This window comes from Ailuropoda melanoleuca, chromosome 12, assembly GCF_002007445.2.
Source record: "Ailuropoda melanoleuca isolate Jingjing chromosome 12, ASM200744v2, whole genome shotgun sequence".
Lineage (NCBI taxonomy): Eukaryota > Metazoa > Chordata > Mammalia > Carnivora > Ursidae > Ailuropoda > Ailuropoda melanoleuca.
Window position 1 is genome coordinate 67643194 of NC_048229.1, and position 20475 is coordinate 67663668.

Genomic DNA, 20475 nt, shown 5'->3' on the forward strand with positions numbered 1-20475 from the left:
GTGGTCAGAGGGAGAGACAGGCGTCTCCATGGAGTGTGTTTACTCCATCTTCCCCGGAACTAGAACTTTTTGTTTAGTTTTGAACTCAGAATGTATTTTGAAATATACTAAATTCTTTATTATGTAAATGAACTTTTCCATTCATGCCTACTAAGACATTTTCTTGTGATAAAAAAAAGAAATAAGTAGAAGTAAGTTGTCACAGCCAAGGAAAAAAATTACTGCTTTTCTCTAGAGATAGCCTGGTGCTGGAGAAAGAGTGCTGGTTGGGGGAATCACAAGATGTGAGTCAGGCTAGTAATTAATTCTTTGACCTTGTACAAGGTAGTTAACAGTCTGGTCAGTTTCCTCCATAAAAAGCTAGTGGCATACATTGTAAGTCTGTGACTCTGGCTGAACTGAGAAATCGCTCCGGGTAACTTGTTTTTCTCTCAGCTGGCTTAAACTCTTGTGACTTATCCCTCCCTTTTTGGGCTAAGTGTTTTGGAAATAGATTTGGGCTTTTTCTGATAGTCTTGTTTGCTTCATAGATTCATTGAGGCCTTCGTAGAGAAAAGTTATTTTCCAGCAGAGTATTACTACTTGACCTTGATTGATTTTAGTTGCCATAGTCTTCTTTTGTTCCCCACACACGAAATTTGGGTTAATGATAAATAAAATTCTTTCTTTAAAAAAATCTTTATTTAGGTCATCTCTGCACCCCGTGGGGGGCTTGAACACACAACCCTGAGATCAAGAGTCACATGATCTCCCACCAAGCCAGCCAGGCACCCCAAATAATATTTTTTTAAAAGATGTATTTATTTATTTGAGAGAGAGAGGGAGAGAGAGCACGCGCGCTTGCACATGCATGTGCATGAGCAGAGTAAGGGGCAGAGGGAGAAGAATATCCAAGCAGACTCATGCTAAGCACAGAGCCTGGATGCGGGACTGGATCGTGATCATGAGCCATGAGTTCAGGACTTGAGCCAAAACCAAATCAGATGCTTAACCGACTGACTACCCAGGTGCCCCAATTTGTAAAAAATTTTAAGGACTTAAATGCTTTGTTTATTGAAGCTTTTTGACTTTATTTATTTTTATTACTTATTATATTTTTAAAGATTTTATTTGTTTATTTGAGAGAGGGGGAGGGAGGGAAGGAGGGAGCACAAGCAGGCAGAGTAGGCAGAAGCAGGCTTCCATCTGAGCAGAGAGCCTGACATGGGGCTGGATCCCAGGACCTTGGGATCATGACCTGATCTGAAGGCAAAGGTTTAGCCGACTGAGCCACCCAGGCACCCCACTTTTTGACATTTAAAAAGCTTTTGATTATGAAAATGTCTAATATACGTGAAAATAGAGTAATACAATGCAACTTCATATACTTATCATATGCCCCCAGCAGTGATCAACGTTTTGCCCATTTTGTTTCATTTTTTCCCTCAATACTTATTTTCCCCTGGAGTATTTTGAAACAAATCCTAGCAATCATATAATATTATCTGTAAAGATAATGTCCATTTTTGAAGTATTGAGAAGAACTCTAGCCTTGGAGTTCTAATCCTTGGAGTTCAGGTGCTGGCCCTGTCACTTACCACCTTTGTGATCTTAAGTTGCACAATTGCTCTGAGATAAAGTTTCTTCACGGGCAAAGCAGGGGTAATGATCTCTGCCCTTACTTCAAAATGGGTTGGGACAAATGAAATAATGAAGACAGTGAATGTACAAATGTTCAAACACTAGGGCCACAGTATTTCTATTAAAAAGTAACAAAATATTATACAGGTAGCTTTATATAGTTTAGTATATGTGATCTTAAGAGGGCCATAGGAAGGAACATACCAATACCTAGAAAACTCTTCTAAGTTCCTGATATACTATCCCTACCTTGAGGAGTGATGCTATAGTGAACTAATGGGACTGGGATATCTCCCTGGTTTGTGCTGTTAGAAACAATTTTGAGAATTACTGGTTTAAGGATTTCACAGCTTGTATGTACTGAAGATGATTGTAATGATGTTTTTATCTAATTTTTATCATTTTTCTTAACATTATTAAGGTATAATATACATACAATAGAATGCACTTGTTTTAAGTGTTCATTTCAATGAATTTTGAGGGGTTATATACCCATCATAAACGTTTCTGTCACCCCAAAAGGTTTCCTTGCATCCCAGTTGATTCCCATCCCCACCCTCAACCCTAGGCAATCATTGATCTCTTTAGCATTACTATAGATTAGCCTAGAGTTTCATGTAAGTGAAATCATACAGTGTGTACTTTCTTGTTCCTGTTTGTTTGCTCAGCGTAATGTTTTTGAGACACTTGCATGTTGTGTTCTGTTTTATTCTGAGAAGTATTCTTTTATGTGGGTATACCATTATTAATTACCAGTTTTGGACATTTGAGTTGTTCCTGAGTTTTTAGTAATTATAAATGAATTAAAAAAATGAGAAAAAAAGAAAGTTAGTTTTACATCAACACTTGGTATGGCCAGTCTTAAATTTTAGCCATTCTAATGGTGTAGGGTGCTATCTTATAGTTTTAATTTGCAGTTTCCTGCTGACTAATGACGCTGAGCATGTTCTCATGTGTTTATAGCCATTCATATATCTTCTTTGAGAAGTGTCTCTCCAGATCTTTTACTCATTTTTAAAAAAGATGTTTTATTATTGAGTTGTAAAATTATATATTCTGAATACATGTCCTTTGTAAAATAGGAATTTTATTTGCCTTATTTGTTTGCCTTATTTGCATCTTTTGAAAAGCAAAAGTTTTAGCATTTTGTCAAGTCAAATTTATTATTTCTTTCATATTTTGTGCTTGTTGTATATGAAATCTCTGCTTAACCTAAGTTCCCAAAGATTTCATCCTATGTTTTCTAGTGGAAGATTTTTAGTTTTGGCTTTATTGTTTAGGGCTATGACCCATTTTGAATCAAATTTTGTTGAGAGGCCAAGTTTAGTCAATAGGAGAAAGGGTATTCCTTCAACAAATGGTGCTGGCACACCTAGATTTCTATATGGAGAAAAAAATTAACCTTGAATCCTAAACTCACATAATAAAAATTAATTTGTTGTATTATATTAACAGTTGAGCAGAAAATATTTGTCTTCTTTAAGGTTAGGCATGGACTTTTTCTTAATTACTTTAAGGATTGAAAAAAGATTTGGGTTGAGTTTGTTTCTAAGATATTTTGATAATTATGACGGATTTTACATATTGGTATATTCTGTGTCTTATCTTGCGTAATTTAATACTTAACACTTTTGTTTGTATTCTTTCCAGAAATGTACTGAGTTGAGTTTTTATGTAATAGCTTTGCTGAAGCTTTGTATCATTGGACTTAGCAAACTTAAATTCTTAAAAATTAGAAATTTTTGTGGGAAGTTGTGTGAATGGTTTTGGTAGTAAAAAATGTGAACATTTTTATTTAATGTTTTTCCATATCCAGAGGATGCCAGCCCCCATCAGATTGCGGGAGCTGATCCGGACCATCCGGACAGCCCGAACGCAAGCCGAAGAACGAGAAATGATCCAGAAAGAATGTGCTGCAATCCGATCATCTTTTAGAGAAGAAGACAATACATACCGGTGTCGGAATGTGGCAAAATTACTATATATGCACATGCTGGGCTACCCTGCTCACTTTGGACAGGTAGGCTGGGCTGAGACCACCTCTAGCAAGGGCACTCTTGTTTGAATGACAGTAGCTCAGGGAGGGTCGGTCAATCTTTTCCTGTCAGGGAAGGCAAGATACTTTTGATAGTCATGTAGTCTGATCATTGTGGAACTGAGGGGAGAATTGAGAAAGTTGCAGACCTGGAAAGGCATGATATTGCTGTCAATTGTGCTTTCCACTGGGAATCTCATTATGTGAATTAGAGTATGTTTTGATGGTGGCAACTAGCTTGTTTAAAGATTAACCAGGATTAACTAGTAGCTTGTGATTGGTCTGTCAAAGGGGCTGGACTATAATGAATATTTAAGAAATGCTTGCTAAATGTTGCCTTAATTATATTCTGTATGTAAGCTGGTATAAGGAGGAATGCTTAGAGCATGTTTCTAAGTAAAAGAAATTAAGTGGTTGCCACATAGTAGCGTTTATGGATTTTGTCATAATTACCTCATTACTTGATGCTGTAGCCACTATGGAGGTCTGCCTCCTGATTTTCTCCTACACACAAATGCATATTATTAGATATAGCCAGTTTAAGCTCTGAGAATGATATTCTTGGTAGTAAGTGCTTTCTTCTTTCCATGTTTATACATGATAAGGGAGACTGAGTCACAGGGAAGGGTATAGTGGGTTGTTTATAATTCTTATTAATGCTATTAAATTTTATCTCACTTACTTTAAGAACTGTATTATATGCTAAATAGTTTTTTAAGGAAAAGACTGCAAAATTGAAAGAATGTGCAACATTAGGAGAAAAATACCACCCATATTTCCATTATTCAAATATAACTATTGTTAATGTTTTGATATATTTAATTTACCTTGAAAGATGGCCGTGTTTATTGTTTGTTCAGCTCAGTAAGTCCAGTGAAAGGAGATCCCCCCCGACCTCTGAGTTAAAACAAAACAGTAATAGGATTGAATCCTATCAGACAGACTTGGGTTAGTTTTATGCTTATCTTGGGGCTGAGAATGAGGTAACTTTCTCTAGAAATACAAGACTGAGAGTGGGGGAGCATTAATTTCCCAAAGGAAAATTGAGGTGTTAATATCAGAGGAAAGGAGGACCAGGTACTAGGCAAACAAAAACAACAGCTGTCTCCTCTGAATAGAACACGTTATATGCTTTTACCACATCAAAAAGCGATCCAGGTGGTTGCACATTTAGTGCATGTCATAGTATAAAGCAAATAGATGTCCATATGTTTTTGTTGGTTGATTTTAAGTGGGCGCATTTAGGTTAGATTTATAGAAATCTGATATGTTGGGCTGTAAAAGATAGTCAGGGGTGGAGAGGGGGAGACTCTTAATCCCTACACTCAGAAATAACCACTATTAACATTAACCACTATTAACATCATTGAGTTAAAGAAGTTCTTTAAAGACCAACTTTTGAATTTAAAATCATACGATAGATTTAAGACTGATGATATTTCATTTTGTGGAAGAGCACTCTATAATTTTGAGTCATTACTATGTTTAAATAAAATATGCTTTCCAACTTTACTAGACGGCATTTTTTGGGTGTTCTGGAATTTAATTATTTGATAAAGCATTTAATTCTTAGGTGGAAAGTGTTAATATTCAAGGAAACTGTACTAAAATTGTGGTACCAAAGAAAAGGTTTTTCTGAATGGGAATAGGAATCATAATTTTAAGTTCCTTAATCTGTTTCCTCTATTTGAATAAATCAGGGCACTATCAAATCAGTAATTTGATGCCCTGCCTATCAGAAATTCCTTTATAATGTACCCATAAAAAGATTCCTATCTAGGTTCTCTCACCTGCATGTATGAATCACAGTACCATTTTCATTTAATTATGTTTAAAAACAGCTACCGTTTATTGCATTTTATTAGACTTGTGAGACTTGTGCTGTTCATTAGGATAGCCATTAGCTGCGTAGTCCCTGGTCTCTTGAAATGTGGCTAGTTCAACTGAGGTGAATATTAAAGGAAAATAAAATTTTGGGGGGTATCTGATGCAGTTAATGGAAAACTTTTAAATGTTTTAGTCAACTTGGGTATGTGAATCTACTTTATCAATTGTAAATTTTATGAAATCTAGATACAGTTAAAATATTTCTGATGGATATGTAGTATACAAATTGAGATGTGCTGTAAGTGTAAAATATATACTGTATTTAGAAGCCTTAGTACAAAAGAAAGTTGTAAAATATCTAACCAATAATTTTTGTGTTGATTATATGTTGAAATGATATTTTAGCTATATTGGGTTAAATAAAATCTATTATTCAAACTAATTTCACCTGTTTCTTTTTACTTTTTACTGCAGTATCTAGCTTGATGCTGTTCAATAGAAATAAAAATACGAGCCAGATGTATAATTTAAAAATTTCTAGTAGCCACATTTGAAAAGTCTTTCAAGTTTATAATAAAACCCACGAGGTAGGTAATATACTCATATTGCATGAGAAAACTGAGATTTAGAGATTAAGGGACTTGTTTAAATTCACATAGCTAGCAAATATTAGGGAGAGGATTAGAACTCAACTTTATATTACTCTAAAACTGATTCTTTGTATACGTTAAATCTAAATAAATTTATTCAGTGTTTAATTACTTTAGCCCTGACCTGCTGTACAGTGGATTTGAGGTGGCATACGTCTATTAAAAAAACTATTTAGGGAAGAATTCAGAACCCAAAGTCACTGTGCTTGCTGTTGGAGAGGCAGCTAAGCCAAGAAAAAGAATTCAGTTTTGTGGTTGTTAAAACCAGAATTTAAGAGCGTGACTACAGGAACCAGACTTCCTGGATGTAAATTCTGGCTTCGTTACTTTACTATCTTGATTTTGAGCAAGATCCTTAACCTCCCCCCCCACCCTTTTTTGAGATTTTATTTATTTGTTGAGAGAGAGGGAGCACACAAGCAGGGGAAGCTACAGGCAGAGGGAGAAGCAGGCTCCCTGCTGAGCAAGGAGCCCGCCGCAGGGCTCCGTCCCAGGAACTTGGGATCATGACCTGAGCTGAAGGCAGAGGCTTGACTGACTGAGCCACCCAGGCATGTCCTGATCCTTAACCTTTCTTTTCTCAGTTTCCTCATCTGTAAAATGGGGACCATCTTCATACTACTGTGTGGGGTTATTATGAAGATTAATAGATGAGTAAATGGTTTATGTTTTGTACATAGAAAACTCAGATATTACTGATTTTTACCATTTCCTCGAGAACAACAAAACATTTTTTCTGAAAAATTACTGAATTCCAAAATAGATTTTCATTTATTTATGTATGTATGTAATCTCTACACCCAATGTGGGCCTCAAACCCACGACCCCAAGAGCAAGAGTTTCATGCTCTTCCAACTGAAACAGCCAGGCACCCCTAAAATAGATTTTCTTATATGGGTCTTTTATCTAGGAGTCTCTTAGTAATGTAAAAGACTGCATCCTCAACATTTTTACAACAGAAGCAGTGATAAATTTCCTGTAGGGTTTGTAACCTGTCATGTGTCTGGCTTAAATAAGACCCAGAAATAAAGTTGAGTATCTAAAGAAATGGGTAGATTGCAGGAGTAAAAAATGGTGGCTTGGAGGCCAGATTCTTTCACAGTTGTGTTTTGTTTTGCACAGCACGTTAAATTTTTTGAATTTGCTGCCAACATAAAAATCAAGGAACTTCTCGTGGAAATCTGGATTTCTAGTTTCTCTTGGAAAATCGGAAGGATTTGGCAAAAGTGGATCCACATTTTCCTATGGCAATAGTAGGCTGGTGACCCTCTCCAGGCTGGACTTGCATTGTCTATTTCTTTCCTATTCCGGCCTGGCATGCTATACTCATTTCCCTGTCCACAGTAGTCTTCCCTTCCGTCAGTACAGTATAGCACTTCATTTCCTTATGTTCTTTAGAATTTTACAGTGTTCTCTATAAAGTCTTTCAAACCTTTGGTGAAATTTACAGGTTCCTTGGAGCTCTTCTTCCTATTGCAGATAGCACTGTTAAAACTTTAATAATTAGGTTTTAGATATACAGAAATATAATTCCTTTTTGCATATTTATCTCCTTAGCAACATTATTGCAGTTGGTTCAGAGAGTCCCTGTAGGTTCCATTGCTTCCATATAGTCAATACTATTGTCTGTAAGCAATGGCAATTCCTTAACTTTCCATCCTTAATAATTTTTTTTCTTCTTTCTTTACTACACTGTACTTGTAATTGGATGGTGATAGTAGGCATCCTTGTCTTGAGCACCCCTGAGCCCACATTGTGCCCCAAATAAGCCTGAAATGTCTTACTGTGCCAGAAAGCAAAAACTCCAGAGGTCATGTTAAAAGGATTTAGTAGCCACCAGAAGTGGCTTTTTCTTGTGCCCCAAAATAAGGAAATTTGAGCATTAATAAGAATAATTATAATTGAATATACCAAGTAAGTTTATATCAGCGAGTTCCTAATTTTTTTATCTAAAGATTTTATTTATTTATTTGAGAGAGAGAGAGGGTGAGAGTAGTGCGTGCAAAAGTGAGCAGGGAGAGGGTCAGAGAGAGAGGGAGAGAGAGAATCTCAAGCAGCCTCCACACTGAGTGCGGAGCCTGACATGGAGCTCGATCTCACGATGCTGAGATCATGACCTGAGCTGAAATCAAGAATCGGACGCTTAACTGATTGTGCCACTCAGGAGTCCCAGTGAGTTCATAAGTACTAAACAAATTTTTAAAAACTCCATTGGTCATCTCTGGAGCATACTAGGGTCTCATTTTGAAAACTGGTTATTAAAAGGAAAGAAACATTTATCCTGCCTTTCCTACCAGTAGTTCCTTCTGGAGGAATTATTGATAAGTTCCTTTCAAAGGAACTCTTGGGTACCCAATGGTACATATGCTTCTTAGAGGACAAGTCCGGCTAATAAAGAAAGAAAGAATGGAAGAATTAGAATATTACCTTTTTGTAATCCCTGATGATCATCATTGATGCTGTCACAAAAGAGAGGCAACCACCAGAAATAATGACATACTTCTTGATGAAAGTTCATACCACCACCTATGAAGCGTGTTTGCTAAGACAAAATAAAAACTGAAAAACCTGAATCTGATCAAGAATCTTGTCCATTTAACAAGGGATGTTTGTAAGAGTTCATTGCAGCATTATTTCTAATATGAAAACATTGGGAATAATCTATATGTCCACAAAAAGAATAGGTAAGTTGTGGTATCTTCACAAGTGGGATACTATAGTAGCAATGAATATAACTGAATTAGAATTTCTTGCCAGAATGTAATACTCAAAGGTGTTGAATGAAAAAAACAGGAATATAGTATAATACCTATATAAAGCTTAAAACGTTCAAAAACAGTTGTCTCAATATATGTAGTAAAGACATGGCATGGCAATGATGAACAGCAATTTTGAGTTTTGGTTACTCCTGGGATGGAGAGTAGGGAAATGGGATTGAGGCAGAGGGCTTCAACTGAATTTGTAATATTAAAAAATGTAAAATAAAATGAGTAGGGTAAAATGTTCAGATTTGCTAAAGCTGGCTGGTGGCTCAATGAGTAGTAAATGATTTTTGTGTATTTTTGAGTGAAATATTTCATAATAAATTTTCTCAAGAGGAGAAATGGGATATGCAATAGCAATGTTAAGTGTTTTATTNTTTAATTTTTTTTTCCCCCCCCCCCCCGCCAGAACAACAAAAAAACAGACTGGTCTCATATAATGAGATTTTTATGGTGCCAGACTACATAGTGGTAAAGCAGTTAAACAAGCTTATTCTTCAAATATGTGTGTGTCTGTGTAAACTAGAAAGTTATTTCTGAATATTAAATTGAAATAAAGGAAACTTTTTAAAAGACCTAACCAATCATTTGCAGATCCATTGAAGTTTAATTGCATCTTTTCATCAGGTGATTGTTCACACCATAAAGCTTAGATTTTAAATTTTAAAATTAAGAAGCAAATGTATATATGCATTTGACCTTGTGGAAAATTGTTCTAAAAGCTAACAAAATAGGTGCAACTTTTTTCAAGGGCAACCAGATTAAAGGCAATATTTGTACTTGCTTTAGAAAAACGTAACAAGGCCAAAAACCTTTCTTAAAAAAAAATTGCTTTGAAATTTGGAGAAAATTGGAATATTGAGTCATCTAGAAAATGTCTATAAAAATCCAATTGTCAGGCTTTACCTGAAATGTACATACTCCATCAGGATATTTCGGGGGTGACCTACATATATCAAAACTCTCCCAGTGATTTTGATCAGTCAGGTTTGGAAACCACTTTCTTAAGGCCTTATACTTATTCCAAGACTTGCTAATGGCTGCCTGGAATGTTTCTGCTGAGAAAAATTCTTCGGCCACTTCAAGGATCAGCTGTAGAGAATTAGTGACTACTGTGTTTGCCTTGAAAGCAGAGAGTGGAGAGCAGCCTTAAGGTTGCCTTTCACGACATGGCCCAGTTATCTTAGTGAAGAGGAAACTGAGTCCCAGGTTGTTGAAATAACTTGCTTAGGTCTCTTAAGCTAGAACCAGCATTAGGGCTCCTAAATCAAATCATTTCTTTCTGTTCCAGTATGTGTTATATAAAGGGACAGGAATCTTTCTCTAATGTTTCCTTATTGTTTCTCACCTTGAATGAATGCCCTTTCTAACTTGTTTTCATAGTAGTTGGTGCATAATTGTCACAGTGTGACATAATATATGATACGTATATATCCTATGATATATACTTAGGATATATACCCAAATGTTGGTTTCCTTTTGTGTGCCCTTCTAACTGGGGATCAGTGAGGATGTCTAGCACATTGATTTTTACACAGCAGGAGTTTATGAAGTTAAAGAAAAATCACAGCTTCTTAAAAACAATTGGAAAGCAAATATAAAGAAAATCAGTGAATAGCTAAAAGTTACCGCAGTCAGACCTTTGGGATGGAAGGTAACTGGGAGAGTGAGAAGGTTGCTGTTGAAAAGTCAGTAATAAGAGTGTTGTTGACAAGGAAGAAGTGGATAATTGGTGAAAAATACAAGACACTGCCAGCAAAAGGAAAACAGCCATCGTGGGGACTAGAGATAAGGAATGGACATAACTTTTTAAGCTCTTAGAGCATCACTGGTGTAATAGTATAGCACAGTAATCATTCATTATGAATGTAAGTTATTTAAAAAGGGCTGATTGTTCCCATTTACTGAGTTGTATTTTCAAAAGATTTTGGTCTTAAATTTTCAAGGTCTTTGCATAAAACAATTCCAAGACTCATACGCTCTTTTGTTAATCTTTGAAATTACATATTACTCAATTTAGGAGAGGGAATAATTGCCCTAGGTTGTTTTTTTCCCTCCTTTTTAATTACAATATTATTATATTAGCTTTTTAAGCCATGAGTTAGATATAAGTTCCCTTTATCCTGCAGTTTTAAACTTTTCCCTTCTAGTCCAATATTATTTTTGGAATAGGTAATGACATTTCACTGATGCAAAATTTAAAAGATACAAAGAATAGGGGCGCCTGGGTGGCACAGTGGTTAAGCGTCTGCCTTCGGCTCAGGGTGTGATCCCGGCGTTATGGGATTGAGCCCCACATCAGGCTCCTCGGCTATGAGCCTGCTTCTTCCTCTCCCCCTCCCCCTGCTTGTGTTCCTTCTCTCACTGGCTGTCTCTATCTCTGTCAAATAAATAAAATCTTTAAAAAAAAAAAGATACAAAGAATATATGATGAAAACCCTGCTTTCTGTCTACTTTCAGACACTTAGTTTCCTTTTTTTTTTTTTAAGATTTTATTTATTAGAGAGAGGGAGAGAGTGAGCGAGAGAGCACAACCAGGGGGAGCTGTAGAGGGAGGAGAAGCAGGCTCCCCTCTGAGCAGGGAGCCAGATGCGGGCCTGGATCCCAGGACCCTGAGATCATGAGCCAAAGGCAGAGGCTTAACTGACTGAACCACCCAGGTGCCCCTACTTAGTTTCCTTTTTATAGGCAACGGTCTCCTGTCTGTCCTTCCAGAGAGATTCTGTACATCTCCAGGCAATGGAAATGCCCCTTCCACTGTAAAATACATGTGTGTGCACTGTCTACTTAATAATCTTTCTTGAAGATTACCCCATGTCCTCATTCTTTCCAGCTTTTTTGACATACTCATGGTAATGTATCTAGCATAGTACTCCATGATATATATATTTTTTTAATTCTATTTGAGAGTGAGAGCGCGAGAATGGGCGAGCACGGACCGGGGGAGGGACCGAGGGAGAGGGAGAAGCAGACTCCTCGCGGAGCAGGGAGCCCAACGTGGGACTTGATCCCAGGACCCTGGGATCGTGACCTGAGCCAAAGACACATGCTTAACCAACTGAGCCACCCAGGTGCCCGTATTCCTTGATATTTATGAATCATAATTTGTTAAACTGATGCCTTACTAATGGACATTTATGTCCAGTCTTACTATTTATTTATTCATTTATTTAATTTAAGTAAGCTCCACACCCGTTATGAAGCTCAAACTCAGGACCGTGAGTTCAAGAGTCACATGCTCTGTCGACTAAGCCAGCCAGGTGCCCCTCCAGTCTTACTGCTTAAACTAATACTACAATTGAATAATAACCGTTATTTTGCTCATGTGTGAATGTAAAGGTAGTGTAAGTTCCTAAAAGTGGAATTGTTGAGTCAAAGGGTATGTGTATTTGTAATTTAGATAGGCCAGATCTTCCTCTCTACAGCTTGGACCAGTTTATATCCATTCACTAATGTCCTTGCACCACTATGATGGTCTAACTTGGCTAATACAACAGGATAAAAAATAGTATCTCAGTATGGTTCCATTTACATTTCTTTTTCTCGTCTAATAACTTCACACAGGCATATTTTACATATCTGTAATTCACCCTTTTCAGCTGTACATTTCAGTAATTTGTTTTAAGTAAATTTACCTAGTTGGGTTTGCATTTGTTTTCTGAGGAAGTTGAACTCCATGTGTTTGAATTTTTTTTTGTTTTCTTTCAACTGTCCATATTCTTTGTCCATTTTTGTATTGAGTTGTTGGTCTTTTTGAAAATTTGTAGGATCCTGATAAAGGATTTCATGTCTATGAAGTGAGTTGCAAATCTTTTTTCCAAGTTTGTCATTTATCTTTTGACTTTGCTCAGGGAGTTTGGAGTAAAACCAAAAGTTATTTTTTATCTCTGTGGGTGAATATAAAAGCTGGACTGTTTACTGTGGTCTTAAAGCATATGCTAGATTTGTGGGTTAGCAATGTTTCAGGTGGAATTTTCAAGTAGCTTCAAGTGAGACAGAGTAGTACTGAATTTGAGGTTATTACTTAAGGGGCAGAAACATTTAATTGATTTTACTATTTTTCTTCTGTCCTGTAACTCATACTAGAGTTGTCTTTTTAGTGGTTGCTGCTCAAAACTGGATGGCCTCCCCTCATATTTAGCCCAAACCCCATTGTTCACCCTCCAGCCTTTTTCTTTTTCAACATCTGAAAACTTTGATAATATTCTTAAAGATGAAACAAGGTACTTTCTTAGCACTATTGCTGGCCCCTGACACCGAAATGTAGAATATGATGAGAGTTAATCCTTCAGTGGAGGATGTTTTTCAAATGCCATTTCCAGTCTTTTTTTTTTTTTTTAAAGATTTTATTTATTTATTTGAGAGAGAGAGACAGAATGAGTGGGGGAGGAGGGGCAGAGGGAGGGGGAGAAGCAGGCCGGCCTCTGAGCAGAGCCCTCTGGGGGGCTCGATCCCAATGACCCAACCCAAAGGCAGACGCTTAACTGACTGAGCCACCCAGGCGTCCCCATTTCCAGTCTTTAATCTTAGATTTTTCTCTCAAATTTGCCACCTTCATAAAGCAAATGTGTATTTTTTTTTTAAAGATTTTATTTATTTTTTTGACAGAGATAGAGACAGCCAGCGAGAGAGGGAACACAAGCAGGGGGAGTGGGAGAGGAAGAAGCAGGCTCATAGCGGAGGAGCCTGATGTGGGGCTTGATCCCATAATGCTGGGATCACGCCCTGAGCCGAAGGCAGAGCCTTAACCGCTGTGCCACCCACGCACCCCAGCAAATGTGTATTTTTAAAGCAAAGTCACTGTACCGATGGGGAATATTAAAAATTAATTTAGCGTTTGTCTCTTTAAATTGTAGTTTTTTCTTTTCAGTGTTGAATTTTTAGGTAAGTTTTAAACAAATGTCACAAAAAGCAACAAATTGTACTCAGTAGTCAATGATGACTTTTAGTGTGACTGTCTTAAAATTTGGCCTAAAAAATACAAAGTAATATTAATGCCTAAGAGTAACGTCTGTCTTTCTCATTAGTTCATCTTAACAAATTTTTACATAATTTATTTGTGTAATGCCTGGTATTTGTTAAAAGCATCATTCAATAAGGATGATAAAAATTTCAGTGATACCTGATTTTTAGAACTCTTTTTTCACTGTTAAAATATTCATTTATAAGATTATTAAATAGGAAGGTTAAAAATCCTTCTGTTTGAAAAAGAGTTAGATTTTCTGATTATATTTTAGCTCCTGGTTTTCTCATTCACCTCAGCAGTTTTTCTGCTAACGTTGTAAAACTGACTTTCTTCATTTTCTATTTCAGAAATTGTTTTTTAAAATTTAAATTGAATGCATAGAAGGAAGGGAAGGGTTGTTATGTAATCTCAGTTTAAGAAGGCATTTCAGTTTCCCTTTTGGATCCTAGTTTTTCTTGGAGGCTTCTTTGATTTGTTCATGATAGTATAGTCACTCTGTTAACTTTAGGTGTTTTTAGTGTAGATACATCAAGAGAGGAATTTTTTAATAACTTGAAACAGTTTTATTTGTAAATTCTTTTACTTTCCTCAATTTCACTTTTGAACTTATAGGCAAATTCAGATGGGGAGTAATCTCACATGATTTTAGACTGTTAAACGCGAGGCTGCATTTGAGCCCTTTTCCTTGGATTGCAGTGATTCTAATAGGAGCATAGTTTGCAAAACTCCTTTTTGAGTGTCTAACTTATGTACACCCTTTGAAAACCATTACTATCGAGGGAACGTTTGGCCTTTTCCATTTTGGTCAAGATGGAATGATAAAGTATATCAAAATGATTGTGATGTTCAAGAAAGGCTAAGTAGAGAGACAATCTGTTTAACTATAAAGAGTTTTAAGCTCTGAGGATTTTTATCAGTTACGTAAACAAAAGTCATATAAAACATTCTAGGTTAATTCCACTCCTGAAATTTCCTCTGGCTTTTTTTTTTCCTCTGTATTTTTATTCCTCATATGCTAAACTCTTATTCTCCCTACTACTTGGGTCACGCCCTAAATACAGCACTTTCCACATTATATTAAAGTTAGTCTCTTTTTCAGTTGTATACTCCTGATGTTTAAGATAGTGTTTGGCATTTTGGTGTATTTCCAGTTACTGAGTTTTTTGCTATTCAAAATAGGAAACAGGCCATAAATATACGCATAAGCTAGGTGCTCGTTTAGTACAACCTGGGGATTAAATTAAGAATTGGGTTTATTTATATTTTATTATAATACTTGTAAGTATTTATTTCAACCTTTGGAAGTAAAGTAAACCTCATAGATTATTTGGATAGCATATATCATAGGATCTTGCTGAGGTGATCTGTTCCAGAACTTGGTATCTATTATCAAGATATCTGAAGATCTTAGATGATTTGATATCTACTTATTTTAATCATCCACTGATTCTGGGTTAAAAACATTCCTTCCTGATTGTGGTAGCAATTTCTTAATTTCTTTTCTTTTGTTTAAATTTGCAGTTGGAGTGCCTCAAACTTATCGCCTCTCAAAAATTCACAGACAAACGCATTGGCTATTTAGGGGCAATGCTGCTGTTAGATGAAAGACAAGATGTCCATCTTCTCATGACAAACTGTATCAAGAAGTAAGTCTTACTTTTCCTTCTTTTAAAGACTTTGTGTTTTTAAAGTTTTCTTATAACATCAAGAGCTTCTATTTATTGATTTTATTTACCGTCTAGAATATATTTGAATTGCTCTTGTAAGGTTATATGTAAAGAGGGTAAGCAAAGGATTAAAACTTCTGTAGGGGAATATTTATTATCATTTTTTAAGATTTTGTTTATTTATTTGAGAGAGAGCGCACACAAGGGGGGTGGGGGTGGGAGGGAGGGTGAGGGAAGAGAGAGAATCTCCAGCAGACTCCGAGCTGAGTGCAGAGCCTGATGCGGGGTTCCATCCCACAACCCCGAGATCATGACCTGAACCGAAATCAAGAGTTGAACACTTAACCGACTGAGCCACCCAGGCATCCCGGTAGGAGATAATTTAATTAAATGAAGGCATTGCTGTACATCTTCAGCCATAGGAACACAGTTTAGCAATGAACAAGAATTTAGACCTACATGGAATAGAAAAAGTATTGGTAAATCAGAGCTTTCTTACAATATATTTCCAAGACCTTGAATATTGTGAGTAATGAATTGTTACATTTATTAAAGAATTACCAGTGTATGTTCTGAGTAAATACCATTTAAAGGTAAAAGAAGAGGTCTTGCTTGTTAGTGGTCTAATTCAAGATTTTAGTTGCGTGAAATTATACTTAGCCCTGTGAATTTTTGTGTACGTCTTTTTTCCTCTAATGAGTGCTTTACTAGTCCAGTCATGTTTGTTTAACTTACAAATTGAGAAGTGCTTGCTATATATGGAGGAATTAGAGTAGCCAAGCAGGGGAATTAGCAGTTCTTCCCAGCATCCCTCTTACAGCAAATGTCTATTCGAAAGTTATGGAAGTTCTGATGGCCTTACCAGTTAAAGGTACTTTTTGGTTTGTTTTAGTTTGGTTTTGGTGTGTCTGTTGGTTTACTCTCCTTGTGTAGATTTCTTTTTCGTTTGTAATATTTGTTTGACAGAAAATGGAAGCAGGGAATATAGGTAATCACATTTGTAGTGTTGAACTCTTACACTTTTCTGTGGTCAATAATGTTCTACTTTAAAATTTTCCAATGGATAATGAAAAATCCCAAAATGAGAATTATGATTTGGTTGTAAATTTAGAGTGTCTCATGTAAATACATTGAGTCTGTGAACTTAATTTTGGGAGAATTTTTTTTTTTTTAAAGATTTTATTTATTTATTTGACAGAGATAGAGACAGCCAGTGAGAGAGGGAACACAAGCAGAGGGAGTGGGAGAGGAAGAAGCAGGCTCACAGCAGAGGAGCCCGATGTGGGTCGATCCCATAACGCCGGGATCACGCCCTGAGCCGAAGGCAGACGCTTAACCGCTGTGCCACCCAGGCGCCCCTAATTTTGGGAGAATTTTATCTTTTGGCCTTGAAATAAATACTAATGAAAATACTAAGTTGATTCATTTATTCAGCAAATATTTATTGTATACCTGTTGTGTGCCAGGAGCTGTTACAAGTTCTGGGGAGGGAGAATGAAAAAAAATTGGCAGAGATCCTTGGTGTTATAGAGGTTACATTGTACATGTTCAGCATGACTCTTTTATAAATTTACTCTGGCTCGGCCGCTGAGAGTTTCTTTAATTTTTGTTCTTGCATGCTCTGTTGCCCTTATTACTTAAGCCTTCGATCACATGCTAATGATTTGGCAGTTCTGCTTAGCAGCAAGTTTATATTAAAGAGTTAATACCAAACTCAAGTATAGGTTTGTAGCTTGATTAAAATTGAAGAATGAAGTACATAGGTAAAGAAGAAATCTTTGTTTTGAATTTTAATGAGACCTAGCCAAGCCTCAAGTGAACTTTTTTAGAGAGAACTAATAGTTGGGAATTGATCTGGCACCTAGTCTAAGCTCAAGTTAAAGGACTTTGGATCATTTAGTTTTGTTTTTTAAAAATATTTGTGAACGAGTGGATTTGTTCGTTTTGTTGAGGGTTTTTTTGTTTTTTGTTTGTATTATAGGGCGTCATAGTGTATCAGTGGTTTTTTTGTTGAATAATGAATGCTTCTGGGGGTGCCTGGGTGGCTTAGTCAGTTAAGCCTCTGCCTTTGGCTCAGTTCATGATCCTAGAGTCCTGGGATCGAGTCTTGCATTGGGCTCCTTGCTCAGCTGGAAGCCTGCTACTCCTGCTTCCTGACGTTTTCGCTGCTTGTGCTCTCTCTCTGACAAATAAATAAGTAAAATCTTAAATAAAAATAATGAATGTTTCCCTCATTGTTCATTGGCCTAGAAAAGCTCTAAGCAATTAAAGATCTTGGAATCTTTAAAACTTGGATATGATATTTTAGGAGTTTGCATTATGCAAATGTTCTTAATCATTGAAAAATTAATGAAAAGTCAACTAAATATTCTTGGAAACTGGGAGCCTAAATGGTAAAGTCGTAGTTAAGACGTAAATATTATTTTTACCAGAAAAAAACTTTTGAGAGAGAGAGGGCAAGAGGGGTGAGCGCTGGGGGGAGGGGCAAAGCGAGAGGGGAGAGAATCTTATTTTTTTTAAAGATTTTATTTATTTATTTGACAGAAAGAGAGCGAGCACAAGCAGGGAGAGTGGCAGGCAGAGGGAGAGAGAGAGGGAGAAGTAGACTCCCCACTGAGCTAGGAGCTTGACTTGGGGCTTGATCCCAGAACCCTGGGATCATGACCCAAGCCAAAGGCAGACACTTACCGACTGAGCCATCCATGCAGGCTCCATGCCCAGCTCAGAGCCTGACTTAGGGCTTTATCTCACAACCCTGAGATCATGACCTGAGCCAAAATCAAGAATTGGACACTTAACTGACTGAGCCACCCAGGTGCCCCTTATCAGTAATTTTTATCTTAAATACTCAAATTCTTATAAAGTAGCAAACCTGGCTAATTTATGCTTTACCTTCTTTTCCTTTCTTTGTTCAGGGAAGATTAAAACCATTTATTATTTCATTTAAAATTACTAGTAATGAACCCTTTACATGTTAACGTAGATACTGTTTTTAATGAGAAATAAACTATTTTCCAACAAAAATAATTCGAATGAGAAAATTAGCATTATTTCACATTTTTGTAAATCTTTAAACGTCTGGACTAATGGAAGGCAACCAGATGTCATGTTTGTTTCTGCCTTCAATTCCTTGTGTTATGTTTTGATTGAACTATATGAAGAATATCCAGCCTTTCACAGATAATGTAGTTAGAAAAAGGAAGAGGACCTTAATAGCCTTTCAAATAAGTGGATATTCTTCTTTGATACTATACCAAAACTCCATAAGCGGTAGTTTCTTAAGGATTAGTTACAGTGTGGAATTTGAAACCATATCAGTGAAGTTTGGTACTTTGTTATATTACACCCACTGGTGTGTTTCCACTTGGAATGTTTTACTCATGTATACATTTGTAACACCAGGCCTAAGTCATTTGGGAAAAATTGGCTGAGTTAAAGTAGTGACAGACTGTGAAGTTCATCATGGCAATACAAATTTTACAAAATTCTGACTCTCACTTCAAAGCTTCGATTTTATCATTGGCAACAAATATTGTCAGTTGTTGCTCTTGAAGTGATAGGCTAACTTGGCTCTTTTTCCAGAAGTTGTCTGCCATATACCCAAATTTTAATAATTATAGTTGTCTGTCAGTTATTTTTCGTATAAAAATTATATACATTTGAAAAGTTCATAGGGGTGCCTGGGTGGCTCACTCGGCTAAGCTTCTGCCTTTGACTCAGGTTATGATCTCAGAGTCCTGGGATCGAGCCCCACATCAGGTTCCCTGCTCGGCTGGGAGCCTGCTTCTCCCTCTCCCTCTGTCCCTCCTGCTTGTGCTCTCTCTCTCTCTCTCCAAAAAAAAAAAAAAAAAAGAAAGAAAGAAAGAAAGAAAGAAAGAAAGAAAGAAAGAAAGAAAGAAAGAAAAAAGTTCATAGTTTAGCTTGCAAGTGCACAAGTGCTTTTCTCTGAGATTGTCACTTCAGTGTGCAGAAGTTCTTTATGCATACTTCCTGTTTCATCACACAATATTTAACAGTATGCATTTGAGTCAAGATTTAATAAAACTAAACTTTTTTACTGCTTTGTCACAGGCAGTCTTAAGTTGAACAGACTCATTCCCTCCCTCCCTTCCTTCTTTTCTTCCTTCCTTCATTCCTTCCTCTGTGTACATGTGGCAGTGAATAAAGTGACTACTAGTACAGTTTGGTGCCACTACTCTGATTTGTAATGTGCCAGTAATTTTCCCCACCACTGCTTTTGCATCATTAGTGCAAATGTCAATACAGTTGGCAAATAATGAGTATTGTAAAAATAGTTTGGCTCTCATGGACCCCCTGAAACAGTCTTGGGGGCTTCCAGAGATCCATTAACCACCGAAAGCCCTGAGAACCACTAACTAAAGAATATTCAAGTGCTCTTAAAGCTGGAAGAAGTAGCATAACTCGTACAATAATTCAGCTTCTGAATAGAAGTTGATTATAATATATAGGTGAATTTACTGGTTTAAGCTTTTAATATTTCGGCTTTTCTGAAGGTGTACTTCCTGGCTAGTTTGTAAATAATTTTGTACAGTAGTCAATGTCTGTTAGAGATAGGATTTTGTATATCTGTATCACCAGATACTGGACCTCAGTGTAAATACCTAGCTTAGTTTGTTAAAGGTGGTTTAATTAGCTAATTTTTCTAGTTACTATTTTTTTCTTCTTTTGAATACATGAAAGTGTAAAAATTAATGTGACATCAAGGTTAAGGCTATACCTAAGGTTAGAGGTTTCACAGTATTTTTGTTGTGATATTTAGGTCATCTTAAGTGCTCTAGTAGTGGCGACTGTTTCCTGATTTTTTTTTTTTAAGGTATTGGTTGATGTATATATATCTTGTCTTTTTTAAGTGATTAGTAGTAGAGCATATTAAAATCTTTTTTTTTTCCTTAAGGGAGATAGAATGTGCACATGCCAGAGTGGGGTG

At 36.5% G+C, this 20475-nt stretch overlaps 1 protein-coding gene across 2 annotated transcripts in view; it reads left to right on the forward strand.

Annotated features, from left to right (window-relative positions):
• The window catches only part of AP1G1 (adaptor related protein complex 1 subunit gamma 1), a 73794-nt gene that overhangs the window by 16348 nt on the left and 36971 nt on the right, over positions 1-20475 (forward strand). For both annotated transcript variants that reach the window (XM_019801516.2, XM_002920952.4), the window contains exons 2-3: positions 3437-3640; positions 15382-15506. In XM_019801516.2, the coding sequence (XP_019657075.2) occupies positions 3440-3640; positions 15382-15506 (326 nt within the window). In that variant the 5' untranslated portion in view covers positions 3437-3439. The remainder of the gene's footprint in view (positions 1-3436; positions 3641-15381; positions 15507-20475) is intronic.